The 20,336-nt window shown below is 36.7% G+C and overlaps 1 protein-coding gene across 1 annotated transcript in view; it reads left to right on the top strand.

Moving 5' to 3' along the window:
• The window catches only part of LOC106074836 (synaptotagmin-1-like), a 147,765-nt gene that overhangs the window by 46,911 nt on the left and 80,518 nt on the right, over positions 1-20,336 (top strand). The window contains exon 2 of the mRNA XM_013235704.2: positions 18,618-18,912. Coding sequence (XP_013091158.2) covers positions 18,712-18,912 — 201 coding nt within the window. The 5' untranslated portion in view covers positions 18,618-18,711. The remainder of the gene's footprint in view (positions 1-18,617; positions 18,913-20,336) is intronic.

The raw sequence follows: 20,336 nt of genomic DNA on the forward strand, positions 1-20,336 counted from the left end.
TTTCTCTAGCGACAACGGCTTCATCTTCCTCAGTGGTGATAAATTATGCCATGATAGCCAAACCAAAATGCCGCTATCGCACGATCGGTTACAGTATACGAAAAATTTTCTGTTGTTGATTTTACGACAAGTTATTTTATTTCTTTATTGTTATTTATGTTATTGTTATTTCTGTTATTGTTATTTATGTCCTTGTTTACAAGATAGTGATTATAAAAAAAGACGTTTTGTTGTCGTTTGGGGGCTCGGCGATCAAAACGAAGTTAACATTTTAGGGCAGTGACGCCCAACCTGAATCGTCGTGCGGGCCATTTTCATTTCCAGCACTCGTGTCGCGGGCCTCATCAACGAAAAGATACAGGGGATTTTCTACACCTTGTGCCGACGTTTCGGCGGGCCTGATGAAACAATTTCGCGGGCCCAATGTGGCCCGCGGGCCGTATTTTGGGCATCACTGTTTAGGGTTTCGACAAAAGTTTGTTATCCTTTGCTTGCGATGACTAAGTCATGTTGTAGAACGCGATGACTAAGTCATGTTGTAGAACGCGATGACTTAAGTCATGTTGTAGAACGCGATGACTTAAGTCATGTTGTAGAACGCGATGACTTAAGTCATGTTGTAGAACGCGATGACTAAGTCATGTGGTAGAACGCGATGACTAAGTCATGTGGTAGAACGCGATGACTAAGTCATGTTGTAGAACGCGATGACTTAAGTCATGTTGTAGAACGCGATGACTTAAGTCATGTTGTAGAACGCGATGACTAAGTCATGTTGTAACTGTTTGACCACATTTCAGTAGGTCCAGTGCGGTGAGATTGTTTGCCATGGATGTAGTGACGTACTGGGACTTGTAATTTCAATTATTTCTTTTGAACTGAGTTAATTAAAGACGGCATGTTTACTACGTGATGAAGATGGTAAGCCCCTAAGTGTACTTTTGTGGCAACATTTCCCCAGAGATAGCCAGAGAAAACAGAGCATGTTTTACTAAGGAACTTCCGAATAATGAGAAATGAATCGTTGAGGCTAACAAATAGAATGTCTGAAGATTAAACATAAAGGTCTAATTATTTTTAAATCTCATCCTCTATGTGTGGCATAGCTCCGGATATGTTGTTAAAATTCAATGTATACTGGGTATAGTATTTATTAAAGTTCTATTCAGTTTCTTTTTGTTGTTTAAACAAGAGGCTAATTCAAGTCTGATTAAAGTTCTTATTAAATACCTTATGTCCCGTAGCATAGAGCAGCTGTTGCATTAAATTTATTTTTAGTTTTCTACAAGTTTTCTCCAAAGCAATGTCAAGGTTGATTGTCGACGGGTTCTTGGAATGAGCTTGCTTTTTTTTTTTTTTTTTTGCAACAGAAGCGATGTTAGTTCCATCAAAGGAGCGAGATTTGTTTGTTTCTTGTTAGTTGTTGCTAAATATAGTTTGAGGGAGGTAATAAAACATCGTTAAAATGACGGGTAAAGTCAGTTGTAGTTATGAGCTGGAAGGAAGAGAGTTAACTTGTTGAATTGTATTGTACAGTGTGTATTTGATTTTAGTGATTCCTAGTTCCAGATTAAAAGCTTTGTATTTATTGTTAAAAGATCTTAGTAGTTTGAATTGCTTGTTTGCATTTGAATCTCCAGCATAACGACATTATTTGAGTGTTCAGTAATTGTTCAAAAAAAGCTGTCTACACTAAATTATATCGTTACAAACGCATTGTCTGATCAACACAATCTCATCGTAACATCAAGACATAGCTGCATCTATCACCAATGATCGTTACATCGTATATACCACGTCTACATCGGTCTAGTTGTATCAGCTATTCAGGGCTACAAACCAAACTACAAATTATTAACACTGATACTACGGAGGTAATAACATTAGTTTATGTTTCGTGTCTTGTTGAACCAATGGAGCTACGGGACACTGCTTCTTAGGCGTACTTGGGTAGGTGATGTAATTACAGGAAAAACTTTACACAAATTATAAATGCTAGAATACAGAAGTAATTTTTTTTTTGTTGGTATTGCTTAGGTAGATGGAGTGACTATGATCGATGCGTCAGATGCATTCACTTGGACCACAAGCCTGGCGAGCTAATTCAGTTTGGTACTGGCACTATTCACTGTCACTTACCCATATCTCGGGAGTTTGATGTAGGAATTAGGTCGCACGTCTGTCCCATGTCACTGGAGGTCATACAATATTGATCAAACCAGTAGCAGAGGGTGGGCAGGGGGAGAAGAACTGAATAGATAAGGGAAGGGGGGTAGATGTACTTTGTTTTGCTACACTATGACTTCTTTTAGTTCATTTATAGTGTTGCTAATTTCTATATAAATTTGAATACGTATGATCGCTGACACTTGCGCCATTTATAATTGTAACATGAATTTCAAAACAAAATGCTTTTTAACCTTTGTTTTACTAATAGGACAACATACGACCCCTGTTTGGTAACCCTCAACTCAAGAAAGCATAATTAAACTATAACAGGCGTAAAAATAGAGGACGCAATTATTTTCTCTCTTGAAAGAACGTCTATAGTCTATAAGATGTTATTTTATAAGATATTACTAACATTATACATAAGTCTATCACACGACGCGTAAAATATCATAAAATATCATAAGAGTCAGAAATAGTGTCTAGTTCAGGGGTGGACAAATCACGCCGTGGGCCACTTTGTATTACTCTCCTTTTTTAAAACTCCCGGCTCCAGCTTCTTTCAGTTTGGCCCATCTCTGGGGTGAATTGGAAAAAAAAAGTTGAACAATTCATGTACAGTTCTCAAAAAAAGATGACAATCGCTGGATCTATGTTAGCAGAATGAAGAGCTGCCAGGTTCAGAGAGTGATTATCACAGTTCAGAAATGTTGCCTTTGGATTTATGTCTTAGAGTCAGACGGCCACTCATTGTGGCTGCTTTATCATAGGTTTGACCTCTGCACAGATTAAAGTCCAGTCCAATGTCTTTAAGAGTTTTCAGAACAAGTTCTTCATAATGTTGTTCATCAGGTTTCATAATTTAAAAGTAACCAATGAATGACTCTTTTATTTCGAAATTATCAACATCGAAGTAACGAACTATTAGGGATACCTGTTCTTGACGAGAAACATCGAGCATCAGAGAAAAGTAACAAACTTGCTTTACTCCCCCCCCACCCCCAAAAAAAAATATGGCTTTTATATAGCGTTACTTCATGCTTATAGCATGTTCAGAGCGCTTTGGTCCAATCTCAGTTGTGGACCAGTGGGGGGAGAGGGTATCTAGGAGGAGGTTTTTCAGTGCCTTTAGGCGCTCAGTACACAACTCTGCCCGAGTCGGATGTCGAACCTCGAGCCCCTTTCCTACAGCCAAGCTAAGTTCAAGCACATTTAGCCTCTCGACCACGCTTCTCAACAATAGATTCCCAAACTTTATTGCCCATCAAGATTATTAACTCAATTTGAATTTCTGGTGACAAATAATGTGTCTTCCCATATTCGATTCTATGTAAGTGGTGTTTCGTAACTTCATCAAACTTTGCAAGAAATTTCAAAGATGCTAAGAATTTCCCAGGATTGGGTGAATTGAGTTTTTTGTTGTGACCACGTAAGCTTGAGTTTGTTTTTGCTAAGTACTAAATAGCTGCTGCTACAAGCTTCAGAATATCTCTCCAATACTGCTGATTTTTTTTAATTTTTGCATGAAACATATGTGACAGTTCATCTGGTTCTGCCTTAAGCTTTTCTTCTTCTAGCTTCCACTTCAAAAGAGCTTGTCTGTGGTGGACTTCTTCTTCATGGTCTTTCAGTCTCTCAGGTTTCTTCCATTTGGTGAAACCAACTCCAGTTAGCCTCAGCCTCAGAAAACAGTACACATGCAAAACTAAATAGACATCCCAAGTGTGGAGAAAAGAGGAGTTCAGATTTCTCCTGTTGGAAGCTTTCTAGTGAACCATGATGTCAAACTTCGTGATTTATTTTGGGTAAAACTCTACTGGAAACAATACCGTCCATCTTTGTTTTGGAAAAATAAGTTACCATTTAACAGAATTTTGCTCGCAGTTCCTCAGATAACATTCCAGGCTGGATCTATCCGAAGTATTTGTACTTAATTACAGCTTCTTCCACTTCTGGAGAAGGTGATTTTGGAAAACCATCACTTGACTCATCATCTATATCACTTACTTCAGATGTTTTCTCTGACTGTGGTAAAAGGTATTCCCCTGGAGTTTCTTCAGCATTACTTCTCTCATCAAGATACATTTTCACTTCTCCAACTGCTGTATCTTTGTAGTTAGTGATACTTCTCTTCGACACGTTCATGGTCTCCTTTGTTTTCAGTGCTCTTATCAGGTTTCTTCTTAGATAATAAGGATGATGAAATAAACTACCTTATATACGAAGTTACTTACTGAGAGTAACACGGCACTAGTCAGCGCTATGGATGTTACTCCTTAAAATTGAGAGTAACTCCTCACGGAAAGAGTTACTACTCTGTGTGGAATACATGCAACAGGCTCACTGACTTATATAACGTGAAAAGCAAGATTACATGAAAGTGACGTAATATTTAATTTATTTAAAAACACATCTCGGACACTCATTTAGGGGCCCCCCTCGAGTGCGGCCCAGGGAGATCTTCAAATTCTCCCCCTCCTCCTCCCAACCCTAGCTACGCCACTGATCAATACTGAATAGTTTGGAACATACGGATGCTGTGATGACTTGAACTATGCGCACTTTTGGAAGCAGTGTTTGTTCCCTTAGTAAGTTGGTGATATAGATGTTTAAAACTTTGTGTTCGAGATAAATGTCTATGTCTACCTTAGTTAATATAGATGTTTAAAAAACTTTGTGTTCGAGATAAATGTCTATGTCTACCATAGTTAATATAGATGTTTAAAACTTAGTGTTCGAGATAAATGTCTATGTCTACCATAGTTAATATAGATGTTTAAAAAACTTTGTGTTCGAGATAAATGTCTATGTCTACCATAGTTAATATAGATGTTTAAAAAACTTAGTGTTCGAGATAAATGTCTATGTCTACCATAGTTAATATAGATGTTTAAAAAACTTTGTGTTCGAGATAAATGTCTATGTCTACCATAGTTAATATAGATGTTTAAAAAACTTTGTGTTCGAGATAAATGTCTATGTCTACCATAGTTAATATAGATGTTTAAAAAACTTTGTGTTCGAGATAAATGTCTATGTCTACCATAGTTAATATAGATGTTTAAAAAACTTTGTGTTCGAGATAAATGTCTATGTCTACCATAGTTAATATAGATGTTTAAAACTTTGTGTTCGAGATAAATGTCTATGTCTACCATAGTTAATATAGATGTTTAAAACTTAGTGTTCGAGATAAATGTCTATGTCTACCATAGTTAATATAGATGTTTAAAAAACTTTGTGTTCGAGATAAATGTCTATGTCTACCTTAGTTAATATAGATGTTTAAAACTTAGTGTTCGAGATAAATGTCTATGTCTACCATAGTTAATATAGATGTTTAAAACTTTGTGTTCGAGATAAATGTCTATGTCTACCATAGTTAATATAGATGTTTAAAAAACTTAGTGTTCGAGATAAATGTCTATGTCTAGTAAATGTCTACCATAGTTAATATAGATGTTTAAAACTTTGTGTTCGAGATAAATGTCTATGTCTACCATAGTTAATATAGATGTTTAAAAAACTTAGTGTTCGAGATAAATGTCTATGTCTACCATAGTTAATATAGATGCTATTCTGATAATTGTATTCAAACTAGATTGGCGCTATGCTGAAAATTCTTATATGGCTCACAAATAGTACTATAGATGCTGTAGTATGGCTCACTATCGGTGCTGTACATGTTAACTTTTGGCTAACAAATGGCTCTATAGATTCTTTTATTTGGCCCACAATCGATGCCATAGATGCCAACATTTGGCTCACAATTGGTCCTATAGATGCTGACATTTGGCCCATAATTGGTACTATAGATGCCAACATTTGGCTCACAATTGGTCCTATAGATGCTGACATTTGGCCCATAATTGGTACTATAGATGCCAACATTTGGCTCACAATTGGTCCTATAGATGCTGACATTTGGCCCATAATTGGTACTATAGATGCTGACATTTGGCCCATAATTGGTACTATAGATGCTGACATTTGGCTCAATTGGTACTAAAGATGATGACATTTGGTCCACACGAGCTGCAATTATATAACACAAGCATTCTAATCGGAAACGCAAGAGGCTCTTGTTAAGGGGCTGTAGTTAGGAGGCTGTACTGTGGCACACAAATTTTGAACCTAATAGTTTAGAAAGTTGATTACGCAATACAAAACTGTTGTGACCTTTGTCGGTGTTTGAATAATCCCGTGATACAGTCAACTATCAATTACAAATGTAATTTTAAGTTATCTGCCCCTGAGGCCTAAAAGTGGACACGAAGGCCTCTAAAAAGAGAGGTAACTGACGACTTTTACGATAGTTGCAGGAATGCCTGAGTAGTCACCCTTTGTGCTTGAATTAATGCCCTTGTGAAATCAATGATCAATCTTTTTTGTTATTCTAGTGAAAGCTTACAAGCAACTTAGTTTGGAGATAAACTTTTTCGATGTTATAAGGTTCATCCGCCCAGGTACTTGCATACATAATCAAGGGGTCATTTTTAGCGGCCCCCGAAAGTAGAATAGACGCTATTAGTTTTGTGTGGTCTGTCTGTCCGTCCGTCCGTCCGATATTGAAAATCCGAAATATGATATTTTGGACCATTCAATGTTTTGATGCAACGGCTACTTTTTTCTTTTCTTAAAGAGAAAATTTTAATTTTTAAAATCAACTATGCAAGAAGTTTTTTCATAAAAATACACCATTTTTACAACTATTCACTATTAATAGTAACAATGCACTCTCGTGGTTTTTAGGTTTTTGGGCAAAGAAATTTTTTGTTTACAAATGTATTGCTAAGTTAAGTAAGTTCTGTCATATTAACTACTACATTTACAAAAAAAAAAGTTAATTTTTAAGTAATTTCATTGCATTCTTAAGTAATTTCATTGCATTTATAAGTAATTTCATTTCATTCTAAAGTAATTTCATTTCATTCTAAAGTAATTTCATTTCATTCTAAAGTAATTTCATTTCATTCTAAAGTAATTTCATTTCATTCTAAAGTAATTTCATTGCATTCTGCATGTACACTTGTATACTGTGTTACTGTCTGACGAGTCAGGTCAATTTGCTTACTCTTCAGTTTCATTGCAATGTTTCTCTTTCCGTTTGTTTCCTAGTAAAAGAGCGAGGATCTCTATCATAGCTGCATCTTGAAACCTAATGTTGTTGTTTTTTTTGTCATTTTAAAGTAACTGTGTGTAACAATAGTGTGATCTTGTAAGACGTGTTCCTACATTACTATCAGACAACGAACTAACGTTATGTTTCAATGAGATGTGTGTGCCTTGACTTCTGCAACCAGTGTAATGCTTTCTTTCAATATAACACTTATAGAATAGCAAACTGTTCCCCACCCCTTCCTTCTGAGCATCTTAAAATATCTTCCAGCAAACAAAAGTACATTATCTATTTCTGTCTCGTGGCAACAGGCCGCTTCGGTTTCTTACATTCGAGTGGTAAATAAGTGCTAAAAAAATTGTTTTTTCTTTTGACATTATGAATTGGAGTCTATGATTGGTTAAGTGTATGCCACAGTATTTGTAACAGCAGAAAGATACTTTAAATTTTAAAAAAATTCTACTTAATATGCCTATAGTTATTTTCATTTATTTTTATTTATATATTTATTGTTGCTTTTTGACGTAGTGATAATATACAAATTATGAATTTGTGTTTTTTTTTAAGAAATACATAGTCCTTTATTATTATTTCATGTCTAGATAAAATTTAATATTATTATGTATTATTCTTTATTAACAACGTATTGGGTAAGCCTCAATGGCTTCTCTTGTGTGACACTTTGACTGCCTTGTATAAAGACGTGATTTAGTTTGAAATGGTCAAATGGTTACCTACGAAATAATAAAAATCCTAATAATTCCAGTCTTAAAGATTACATGCTACAGACAAAGTTTTCAAGGGCAGTAATGCACCTCACGTGTCCAGGTTTTGATTACCTTTTCCTTGACACCATTACCAGTTACAATCGATAAAAATTTACGGAGCCAAATAGTGAGACTATCGATCTCTCATGGATTATCTTTTGTATTATATCTTCTTTAAGAATTGAAAGATTGTGGTTTACAATCCTACAATCATAGACAGTTACTCATAACTATGATCATTAACAGTCAATCTAAACCACCATTTCAAACAAGTAAAATCAATAGAAATTTAAAATATAATTTTTTTTTATAAACATTATAAATTACACAGGTTTCCCCACACCTTATACAAGCTGCCATCATTACGTTTGAGTTAATCAAATCATCACCAGAGTCAATTAAAGCTGCTTTTGCCACAGTCCATCAGATTCAACCCAACCCACAATCATCGTCAGAATTCAAAGCCCGACCTTCACATCGTCAAAGTAAAAGAGAAACGCAATCATTGCCAGAGACAATAAAACCATACTCCTCATCTTCAGAGTCGACGAAAAGATAAAAGTACAACCATTCCTCAAGTCACTGATATGGCATCTTACACAACTCAGTGCCGAGTACATTCACTCGTAAGGGACGTAAGCGACAATTTCAAGCACGCGCCGTAGATCAATGACCTAACTGATCTGACACAATTTTTTTTTTGGAAAGATACGCAACAGGAAGCCATGGACTTAGGTATCAGTTTGACGAAAAAAGTAACTAGTGAACTCCTAGAACCACTGCCCAGTGCTCAATATCGTTAGGAAATTGAACGAAGCCATGACGGCTTGTTAATGGGTCATTCCTTTATCTATGTTCCTGGTCCAGACCGCCTCAAATGACATTCCACCAAACCCCTTCCCATTTCCTAGTCACATAGCGTCATTCTTAGCGACGGCAAGGGAATGTACTCTAGTGGATGCAATAACCGTTCAATGTACTTTAACAGACAAAAACCGTAACGATAAAAATGACAGTGTTATTATAGAGAGTTTCTAGTAAAAGGTTTCTTATAGTGTATTCATATTAGCAACCTCGATGAACTGAGTTAGAGTTACCAATGTTATCAGTATTAATTTTCCAATACTGAACACGCGTTATAGTTTTTAAATGCACTTTAGCGTATATTGAAAAGTTTTAGTCATATTTATTGGTGTATCCGGTGTATGAAATGTTGATAATCTAGGTGTTGTCAACAGCTTACAATATATTGTGTTTTAGTACCGCAGAATACAATTACTATGCTTGAATTTCTAATCCTACGCTTGTAGCGCATGTTGGCAATCTTTCATATGCTAGGATAAATTTGTACAAATGCTCCTTCTTCCCTAGTGCTATTAGAGCATGGAAGGGGGTTGCCTGAGCTGAGATGAGCTCCCATTGGTGACAAGGCGGGGAGACCTAGGTTTCCCGTAGTGCCCTGGTAAGGAACTCTGCTGTGTGGCGTAGTGCCTCATAGCTTCCATACAAATTAAGTGTACCACTGGATACGTCTACCCGCAGCTCGCGGAGATGCGGACACTCTTGCAAGACGTGCGCCACTGTTTATTCTGATTCCCCGAAGTGTCGGCAACGGGCATCAAAGTTTGGCAGAACCGGGCGAAATACGCACCTATGGGGCAGTGTCCCGAACGCCACTGCGCTATTATCGATTGTTCCGACCTTTTTAGCCTCCACCACGGGTCCTCTCGATTTGGGCGACGCATGTGCTGCCAGACTCCCCAGGCAGTTTCGGAGTCATCCCAGGATTTCAACCACTTGTCATGTACCCACTCCCGTATAACTGTGGTAGCCTGTTGGAACGTGCTTGGTGTTTCGAATGTGGGCACGGCCAGCGCTCCTTCTCGTGCTAGAGCATCAGCCACGGCATTGCCCCTCACGCCGCAGTGCGAGGGCACCCACTGCATAAAGATGGCAGCTCCAATAAGTAGGCGGATGTTATTTGCGGTTGCCCGAGCTAGCCAGGAAAACCAGTGACTTAACAAAATTGCATAATATGCATGACTAAATGCATTACGCGTAAGACGTAATCATCTTCTTCTTTGAAGTAACGTCTGTATTATGTAAGATAAGATATTGCATCGTTCACATATTTTATGCTGCCTGTTTATTTCCAAATCGCTTCCAATTTTTCATTTTTCATTTTGTTTCGTTTCTATTCTGGTCCCATTATATCCCCCTCACATTTACACTTTTTCATTTTCCATGTTACTGTATTTTATTGCTTAAAGAAGTTCAACCGAATAAAAAAAAAAACAAGGTTACAAAAACAGTTTGTGTGGAAACACAAACTGAAAATCGGCCCCCGAAGTGGTCCACCCAGGCAGGTAAAAGACAGGTTTCAATATTATCAGAATGAAATTCTATCAAAGACAAATGACAGAAAATAATGGAGAAAAAAGGTTAACAGATCGTGTGTGGTGCCCCAGCGGTCCAGCAGACCAAAGGATAGGTGAAAGTGAATGTGAACTTAAATGTGAACCTGGCCTAACTGATGACTTATAATGAATATCTAATTGATCTAATTGTTTTCCCCAACTAATGTCAGGTACCCATTAGAGATGAGTGGACTCAGAGGCGAAAAAGATTCCAAAGTTGAAAATCCCAGGATTCGAACCCGGGACCCCCGGTTCGGAAGCCAAGCGCTTTACTGCTCAGCCATCGCGCCTCCCCTGGCCTAACTGATGTCTTATAATTGATCTAATTGTTTTGAAAAAGCTCAATCTCTTATTCGAATCCTCAAAAAAAAAACAACTTATAATTCATACTAATTAGCTTTTTCTCTTTAAAAAAAACTGCTTGCATAACTGATTTTAAAAATTAGATTTTTCGCTTTCAGAAAAAAAAGTAGCCGTTGCATCAGAACTTTGAATGGTCTAAAATATTGAGATGTCGGATTTTTAATATCTTTTCTAGTTTACGAGATCTAAACGGGACCGACGGACAAACGGACAGACATTTCACATAAAACTAATAGCGTCTTTTCCCCTTACGGGGGCCGCTAAAAATATATTTTAAAAAATATTTTCTTTGGTTAGGTCTCCTATGGCAGTTATGAATGGTCTTCAATATTGTGATGTCGGATTTTCACTATCTTTTCTAGTTTACGAGATCTAAAAGGGGCAGACGGACAGACAGGCCACACTAAACTAATAGCGTCTTTCCCCTTTTCGGGGACCGCTAAAAATATGAACAAAGAGCAGATTACTATGATTAACTTAAAGAAGAAACTCCCCAAGGCTATGACTGTTAGCGTACTATTTTGTATTTTGACTCTTTCAAATACTTCAGTGCAGGGTACTGTCGTAGAGCATCAATACAAATCCCTCTCCTGTCAGAATGTTAAAAATGTGGCATGACCTTCCCTCACCACTGATAACGGGGATAACTAATGGATCAGTTTACTCTCTCAGCAAAACATTTGTTTTAGTTGACTACTATTCTGAGGTGCGTGTACTTTAATGTGGGCAGGAATTGATTGAGTTCTTGAAGAGTAACAATATGCTTACAATGTTTATTAAACTAACGAAGAGATTAGAGACTGGGTTACTACAGCTATTGGACCCCACGATGACCTGCTAACTATTGCAAAAAAACAAAACAACCGCAAACTGAAACTCTATGGCCATATTACAAGGTCTTTGGGGGCTAGCAAAAGCCTTCCTTCAGGGAACAGTACCAGGAAAAGAAAACGAGGCAGACAGAGAATATTTGAAGGTGAAGGTATTTTACTCTTTGATAAGTCAAGAACTATAGATTCTTCTAATAATAAGATATGCAAACATAACATTAAAAAAAAACTTATTAAAAAATACCTTTAAAAAACAAAAGCTCATACGAAGTTTTAATTGTATCAATAAGTATGGTTTGGATCAGTCATGTAATTAAATTTGTAATAAATCTAGACCAACAACAATAAATCTGAGCGAGTAATAATAAATATACCAATTGTTTTCGTTTAGCGTTATTTCATGTTTTTACCTTTCTCACTACGCTATAATACTATCACTTATCTGGACCAGTGGGGAAAATGGGGGGAGGGGGGGTAATAGAAAGAGATATCTGGGTGGATTTTACCGTAATTCGATTTTAAAAGCATTTCCAAAATAATAATAATAATTCGAACTCGTGGCTCACAACTACTCGGGCAGACGTGCTAACCACTCTGCTAGTGAGGTACTTATGACTAGAGAAGATTGTAGAGTTATATATTGTTTGTTTCAATTTAGAGCAGCGACCTATGAAGGGGACTAATTCAGGTTATACCACCTTTTCAGTCAAGTACAATTTCAATCCCTTGTTTAACCCTTAAAGTGCTGAGCTGTTTTACAATGAGTGCATACAAAATGGAATTACCATTCTGATGTTTAGAGGCTAAACTACCACACGCGTTTTAAGGGTTAAGATACCAAACAAAGTACCAACAGTTAAATAAATGATTGTTGTTGTTGTTTTTTTTATTGTACTTGTGTTGTTAGGTAAAAGAAATAATCGTGCGAAATTTCAGCTTGATCGAGATTGGGTGTCGGAGAAATGACGTGTACTAGCTTTTGGCCAGACAGACAGATAGACAGACAGACAGAGTGAGTAAAATTCTGTAAAAATTCCAATCACAAATTTTATTGTAAACAGTAACTTACAATTCTCTGTGTCTGTAGAAATTATAATTTTAACTCTACTCTATGTATGCCCGATGACTGAAAAATGTCACGCGTATCGTAAAGTACCTCCAAATTACGAACGCTATAAAAGATTCGAACTAGGAACTTTCGAGTTGCAGGGAAACGCTTTGTTGCCAAGTCAGCAGACCTTATCATTGATTCAGTTTCGCTGATTATGTTATATTGTGATTAGTTGCTAATACTTTGCATACTATGACTAAAAATAAAGTTTGTGGGAGATATTCAAAATTGAGAATGTATAGAGCTAGAAGAGGATAGAACTCAGGTAAACACTCCGGGTGCCTGTTGTGAAGCATAGCTTTTGTTACTAATGTTACATCTCGGAAAAGCCGAATGTAGTTGTGTGTTGTGTGTGCCAAGTGTTCCGGTCATTATGTTTGTTATAGTCCTCTCTCAACTTAGGGCTAGTACAAGTGCCCCCTTCTTCCCTAGTGCCATTAGAGAATGGAATGGGCTGCCTGAATCAGCCAGGAAAACCAACCACTTGGCAGAGTTTAAGTCATTGATTAAAATACATGACTAGATTGACGCATGCGTAGGACGTAATTATCTTTTTTTTTTTAAAGTAACGTCTGTAATATATAAGATAAGATGAACTCCAACGTTGATTGGTTTTGTTCGTTTGTACTTTCAACATTTTTATGGAATGTTCGTTTATTTGAAATTACGTTCGTTTAAGCCACCTCGTAATTTTAAAAACTCGTTTTATTTCTCTCTTTCTTTTTTTCTTTTACACAACCACTCACACACATTAACACACACGCACAGACACTAACACATCTGTTTTTTTTCTCAATCTTTTTGAAACACCATTTCTTTCGAAATATCTGTTGTTCGGATGTTATTTTCTTTTTACAAATACATCAATATTGAACTTAAATGTAATATTTTATTGTAATGAAGTATCACCATTAAACCCCTATCAACCAAAAATAACACTCCGCCATGTTCGCTTTTATACCTAGTTCAGAGTTAATGCTAACTAAACCACCCAGATCCTAGCCACACATTTCTCGAGCTTCTAGTAATGATGCGAACTGACCTTAACTCACGGCCACAGAGTCCTTCAATCATACAACTCACTCTGGACAGCATGAACTAAGGACATGGGCAGGATTCACACGTGTTTTGTTTTTGTTTTGTTTTGTTTTTTAATTTATATCTCAAAGGAGAAAAAAATCAGCCATTTTGTTTGTAATCGTAATAAACTCAGAAAAACAAAAACTGAGGAGAACAAAACGTGACTGTTAACCCTTTAGACGCGTATGGTAGTTTAGCCTCTAAACTCTAAACACTAGCATTGTAAATCCAGGTTTTTGTATAATTGTAAAGAAAAAAAGTTCAGCACTTTAAGGGTTAAGTGTAACACCAAATGTCGACCTAAAAACAACTGAATACCGATAATAAAAATGTTATAGTTTAGCTTCAGTCAGATTGAACTGGGTTGAGTCAAATCTTAGTGGGTGGCCATAATTTCTAACTGGGTTGATATTTAATTTGACTGGGTTGACATCTAATCTGAGTTGATATCAAATGTAACTGGGTTACTGTCAGATCTAACTTGATTGACATCAAATCTAATTGAGATGACGTCAAATCTAACTGGGTTTAGATCAGGTCTAACTGAGATGACGTCAAATCTAACTGGGTTTAGATCAGGTCTAACTTAGATGACGTCAAATCTACCTGGGTTGATGTCTAATCTAACTGAGATGACGTCAAATCCAAGTGGGTTGCCACAAGATCTAACTGGATTGTCGGGGTTTCTATCAATAATACTGTATCAAAGTTCTTTTTATTGATGGTCAAGCCAATAAAAGCCAATAAAGAAAGAATAACTTTTTTTTTTTCAAAAGTATTACATAACTAAGCTCTACGTCATTGCATAGAGAGCATTATGCACCATAAGGGGACAGACATTTAAACATAAAAAAACTTAATCTGATCACGTGTTATCTAGAATTATCCAGCCTTCTTTATGTTTTCATTGTCCTTTGTAAATAACAGCCAGATACGTAATGGATAATTAAGTAAGGAAAATATATTGATTCTGTTTTTCATTTTGTACCAAAGTTTATGTATAGATGTTGTTGTTGTGTTTTGTGTGTGTTTCTGTTTGTCAGAGAAACGCGGTAGTTTCCTGTTCCTACCGTCGGTACTGGTGTCAGTATTTATGTCAGTACTTACGCCTGGTACACATGACATCTATTCAACGTCAATGCTGAGAGGTATTAAGTGCCAAAGAGCAACAAAAAAAAATTCCTGTATGGTAAAAGAAAGAAAGAAATTCTCTCGCGCATGCCTAGTTGAAATATCCGGTCACGCGAGTCTGTTTACCTATCGATTCTCTCCCATGTTATTTATGGCAAGGTATCAGGCAATGTAATAGAATTAAATCTGATACATCAATGACATATATACTCCCTAATGGTCATTCCATAAAAGTTAATTCAAGGTCAGCATAGCTTAAATTATATATACACTGTCCTTGACTTTGTACATTCATGGACACTCTTGGACGAAATCTTAAAAAGTAAAGTAGCAATAATGTATACAACACAGATTCATTACTTGCAAATCCAAAAACATATGTAATAGCATGCAAAGAGAGTATGTGTTCGGGCTTTAACTTTGTGGCGGCCCCTATAGGGTCCACCCATGGGTCACCCGTTAGGTAAACCATGCAGATCATCAAACAGATTTCAATATATTCATCAAGAAAAATCAGAAGCTATGATATCAAGAACTCCCCCCATCTTCCCCTCCCTCTATAAAAAAAGACGTTTGCGTGGCGAAAGTGTTGCAGACGTGATTGTATTGTCTGGCCTGCTGACGGTGTTTATAATTACATTGTCAATATTGGAAGAGGTAAATAAACTGATTATCATGCCAGCCTGACCTAACAGATGTGCTGAAATGATGATCTTTATTGATGATTTAAAGGTTCTGATGGATGTTTAATTTCCCATTCGTGGTTACTGGAAGGAGAAGAATTATAAGATCATTCAATAACAACATCAGTAAGGCCAGGTTCTCATTGAGCACTATCACCATAACAACGAGTTCACTAAATAGATATGAATATTTACAATGTAATAATTATATTAACATTTATATTCCCCAGAGCCCTTATGGCATCATGCCTTTATTTTGCTCATAAAATACAATAATATCGGAGACACTTTGGCCACGCGCACACGTCTTCTTGTACTGTCCGCGTTGTGGTTGTTGATCATTTGTTGTTCATAGCTTCTGATATTCATGTTGGGAATAATGCCTGCCTGAGTTGAGCACTCACATTTAGCGAGAAAAATAATCGATTCTAAGGGCTATAATCATGAAAACTATGCTATAGAAGATCTTTCAAGAGTTAGCGAACTTTGTTAAGTCGTGATCTAAACTTCAATAAATGTAAAATATAAAATAAAATGTATTATTTTTTTCTACTTCAAATATAAATTATTTAAAGCTTTTAATAAATCATTGCTATCTTGTACTAATAATAATTTCTTGTTAATTCCCAGTGAATAAACAAACAAAATCAAGGACCAGCCACTCCTATTTTTTTTTATCTCAACTAGGGCCATGACACTGCTTAGATTTAACTTAGAACAGTGTTTCACAAACTGTTTCTTTAACTGAACACTTCGCACATTCTGAGTATTTAGCAGAACGCTTTGCTTATTTTTTTAAGAGAGATTAATTCATGTGGTAGAAAGCTAGCTAATTATTCCAGTAGTTCGTGGAACACCTCTACATCTCGTGGAACACCTCTACATCTCGTGGAACACCTCTACATCTCGTGGAACACCTCTACATCTCGTGGAACACCTATACATCTCGTGGAACACCTATACATCTCGTGGAACACCTCTACATCTCGTGGAACACCTCTACATCTCGTGGAACACCTCTACATCTCGTGGAACACCTCTACATCTCGTGGAACACCTCTACATCTCGTGGAACACCTCTACATCTCGTGCAACACCTCTACATCTCGTTTAACACCTCTACATCTCGTGGAACACCTCTACATCTCGCGGAACACCTATACATCTCGCGGAACACCTCTACATCTCGTGGAACACCTCTACATCTCGTGGAACACCTCTACATCTCGTGGAACACCTATACATCTCGTGGAACACCTCTACATCTCGTGGAACACCTCTACATCTCGTGGAACACCTCTACATCTCGTGGAACACCTCTACATCTCGTGGAACACCTCTACATCTCGTGGAACACCTCTACATCTCGTGGAACACCTCTACATCTCGTGGAACACCTCTACATCTCGTGGGACACCTCTACATCTCGTGGAACACCTCTACATCTCGTGGAACACCTCTACATCTCGTGGAACACCTCTACATCTCGTGGAACACCTCTACATCTCGTGGAACACCTCTACATCTCGTGGAACACCTCTACATCTCGTGGAACACCTCTACATCTCGTGGAACACCTCTACATCTCGTGGAACACCTCTACATCTCGTGGAACACCTCTACATCTCGTGGAACACCTCTACATCTCGTGGAACACCTATACATCTCGTGGAACACCTATACATCTCGTGGAACACCTCTACATCTCGTGGAACACCTCTACATCTCGTGGAACACCTCTACATCTCGTGGAACACCTCTACATCTCGTGGAACACCTCTACATCTCGTGGAACACCTCTACATCTCGTGGAACACCTCTACATCTCGTGGAACACTAGGGTTCCACGGAACACAGTTTGGGAAACACTGCCTTAGAATATCATTAACATCTAATGAAAAGTAAAATGAATGATACCACAAACCTAGTTATTTCGTGGTATTTATCTTACAAACACTTCTCTATTTTTATTTTGGAAAATTTAATCATTTTTTTGTTCTCAGGCAAATATTAGGATTGAAACTATTTTCATAGCATTAATATTTAAATTAATATTTTCTGTTTTTCGACCTTCAAAACACTGTTCACTAATCAACTTAATTATAGCATGAACTATATTTAAATTAAAAGTGATGAGTTAAGCTACAATGAGAACTTGTAATTTGCTATGTTATTATTTTTAATTTAACAGTTTTCTCCCTTAGGTGTAGTCTCTTTCAGAAATGTAAATACAAAAATGGTTTCAATAAAATATTTATTTCTCATCTCATCACTAAAGAGGTACATTTTATTTTACATTCCCTGAGTGACGTTATTGTTAATAACTAACGATGGCGTGGACGCGAGATGGCTAAGAGCCTAAACGTTTGGCCCCCGAACCTGGAGTCTTGGGTTCCAATCTCAGTGAACCGGGATTTGAATTTGGGATTTATACGGCGCTCAGAGTACGCCCATATGACTGATTCTTGCTGGGGAAAGTAAAGGCGGTTGGTTGTTGTGCTGCCCACATGACACACTGCTGGTCAAAGAAACAGATTAACATCATATGCCCTATATATTGCAAGGTCTGAAAGGGCAACTATATTTTTTAACGATGGCCTCATGTAGTCATACCAATGTCTAAGTGATTTCACATTTCTTCAAAAGATTTTCACGTATTTGAAGTGCTGCAGGTCGCTTTAAAAATTTGTTTTTTTTTTTTTTTTTTTAATACTGCGCGAGTCACATTTAAGCAAGTAATTTCGTTTGTAACATCGTCTTTTGTTAGGCCTACATATAACTAGCCTTATCCACTGTAGATGCGTCTCGAACAAAGGGACATAACTAGTTAATTACAAATGAGATTTTCGATTTCCTCAGTTAGTTCCCTTTAATTGATTTAACGTTACTTTTTTTTAAATGTATTAACTTTAGTGAATATAACAATTTTATGTTACTTTAATTTTAGACCATGAGTGATAACATCTTACACAAACCTGTGACCTTGACCTTGGTGACGAGACCACCACGAAAGAACTGACCACAACAAATACACCTCCATCATGGTGTCTGTCGTGGCCCTGGGTGTGGTGTGTGGATTCGGAGTGGTGGCCGCACTGTTTGTTGGCGTCTTGGCCGTCTATCTGCTATGCCGACGCCGAGGGGCGTCCAGCGGCTCCCTACCCGTGGACCGGAGCTCCTACGAGGCAGTCGGGGACTACAAGCCGCCGTCCTTACTGTCCATATCATCAACGACGTCTCAGGTGAGTAACGTAGAACAAAGGGACAGACATGTGTTCCCTCGTTAGAGTTGTTTTAAAACTTAAATCAACTCTGTCTGTCTGTCAGTCTGTCTGTTTGGTAAAAAGTGTGTATACTTTATTCCTTCCACACCCATTCTCGGATCAAGTTGAAACTTCGCACAATTATTCATCGACATTGACAAGACGTGAATCAATACATACAAAAGTAACCATATTAAAACAATTAATTACCGATTGTTAATTATTTTGTTTAATAGCAACAAGGAAACTAATGCTTCAGTGTTCACAGTGATCAAGTTAATCTTTTAAACAATTATTTATTGTAGCTAAGGAATCATGAATCAATAAACAAAAATACTCAATTAGTCCATGAATTATTGGTAATTAGTTATTTTGTTTGATATCAAATAAGGGAAATAACTTGTACATTATTGGTAAATATAGTTTTAAGGACGGAATTCCTCAACTTTAGATTTTTTTATTTTTTTTTAAAGGATTATTTCTATTTTACTTGTGTTAATAATGTAGTTATCCCTGAGTGTGCCTGCGTTTGTCATTTTAGCTTATGTAAGTTGTAATAGTAAACTCTTGAACAAAAGATCAGACGTGTTACTTTTACTGACATCACGTGAGCAACTGTTATTGGTTACAGCAGGTATAGAAATAGAGATGGAAAACTTTTAACCTGGGACAGATGATCTTAAAAACGGTTCTACCGATTTTCATAGAAATCTAACAGTTGTTATCGCTGAGAAAAGAATTACTAGCTCGTTGGCCACATGGAGAAAACTCTAGTTTGATCGCTATAAGTTTTTAAAATAAAAAATAAATAAATTTAAATTTGGCTAGAGACTTACAAATCTGTCTAGGTCTAGAGCCAACATGGCGTAGTCAGTGTATTACCGTAATTATGCGATAACAGTAAGTAGGTATAAGGTTGCTTCAATTTAATTGAAGTTTCTAAGCGTTGTTTAAATTTTTACGTAAATCTAATATAGCTTACATCTACCAACACAATCTAGAAGTAGACCTCGACTAGATCTTAAAGAGATTTAAATCAGAACTTTAGGTCTAGAGTTAGACCTAGATGTCAATATAATAAAATATACCATTAAATGATCACATCATTATGATTCAGAAAACGCGGTCTTTCAAGACAATCAAGCAGCTTACGATTTGACAGGTTCGAAACCCAAATGGATCAAATATTTTTTTATTATTTTTTTCTAATTACTCTATTATATTTAGGCTTTAATGATAAAGGTTTTGTCTTTTTTTTTTTAAAAAATAATTTTTTAATGTTTTTCTTGTTGTATTTGTTGGCATTAAAAAAAATGAAATGTTTCGCATTATAAACTATAAAACACTAAACAATGTCTTCAAAGTGGTAAAATAAAAGGATGGATGCAGGATTACATTATGAC

This window comes from Biomphalaria glabrata, chromosome 6 (genome assembly GCF_947242115.1).
Source record: "Biomphalaria glabrata chromosome 6, xgBioGlab47.1, whole genome shotgun sequence".
In the NCBI taxonomy this organism is placed as follows: domain Eukaryota; kingdom Metazoa; phylum Mollusca; class Gastropoda; family Planorbidae; genus Biomphalaria; species Biomphalaria glabrata.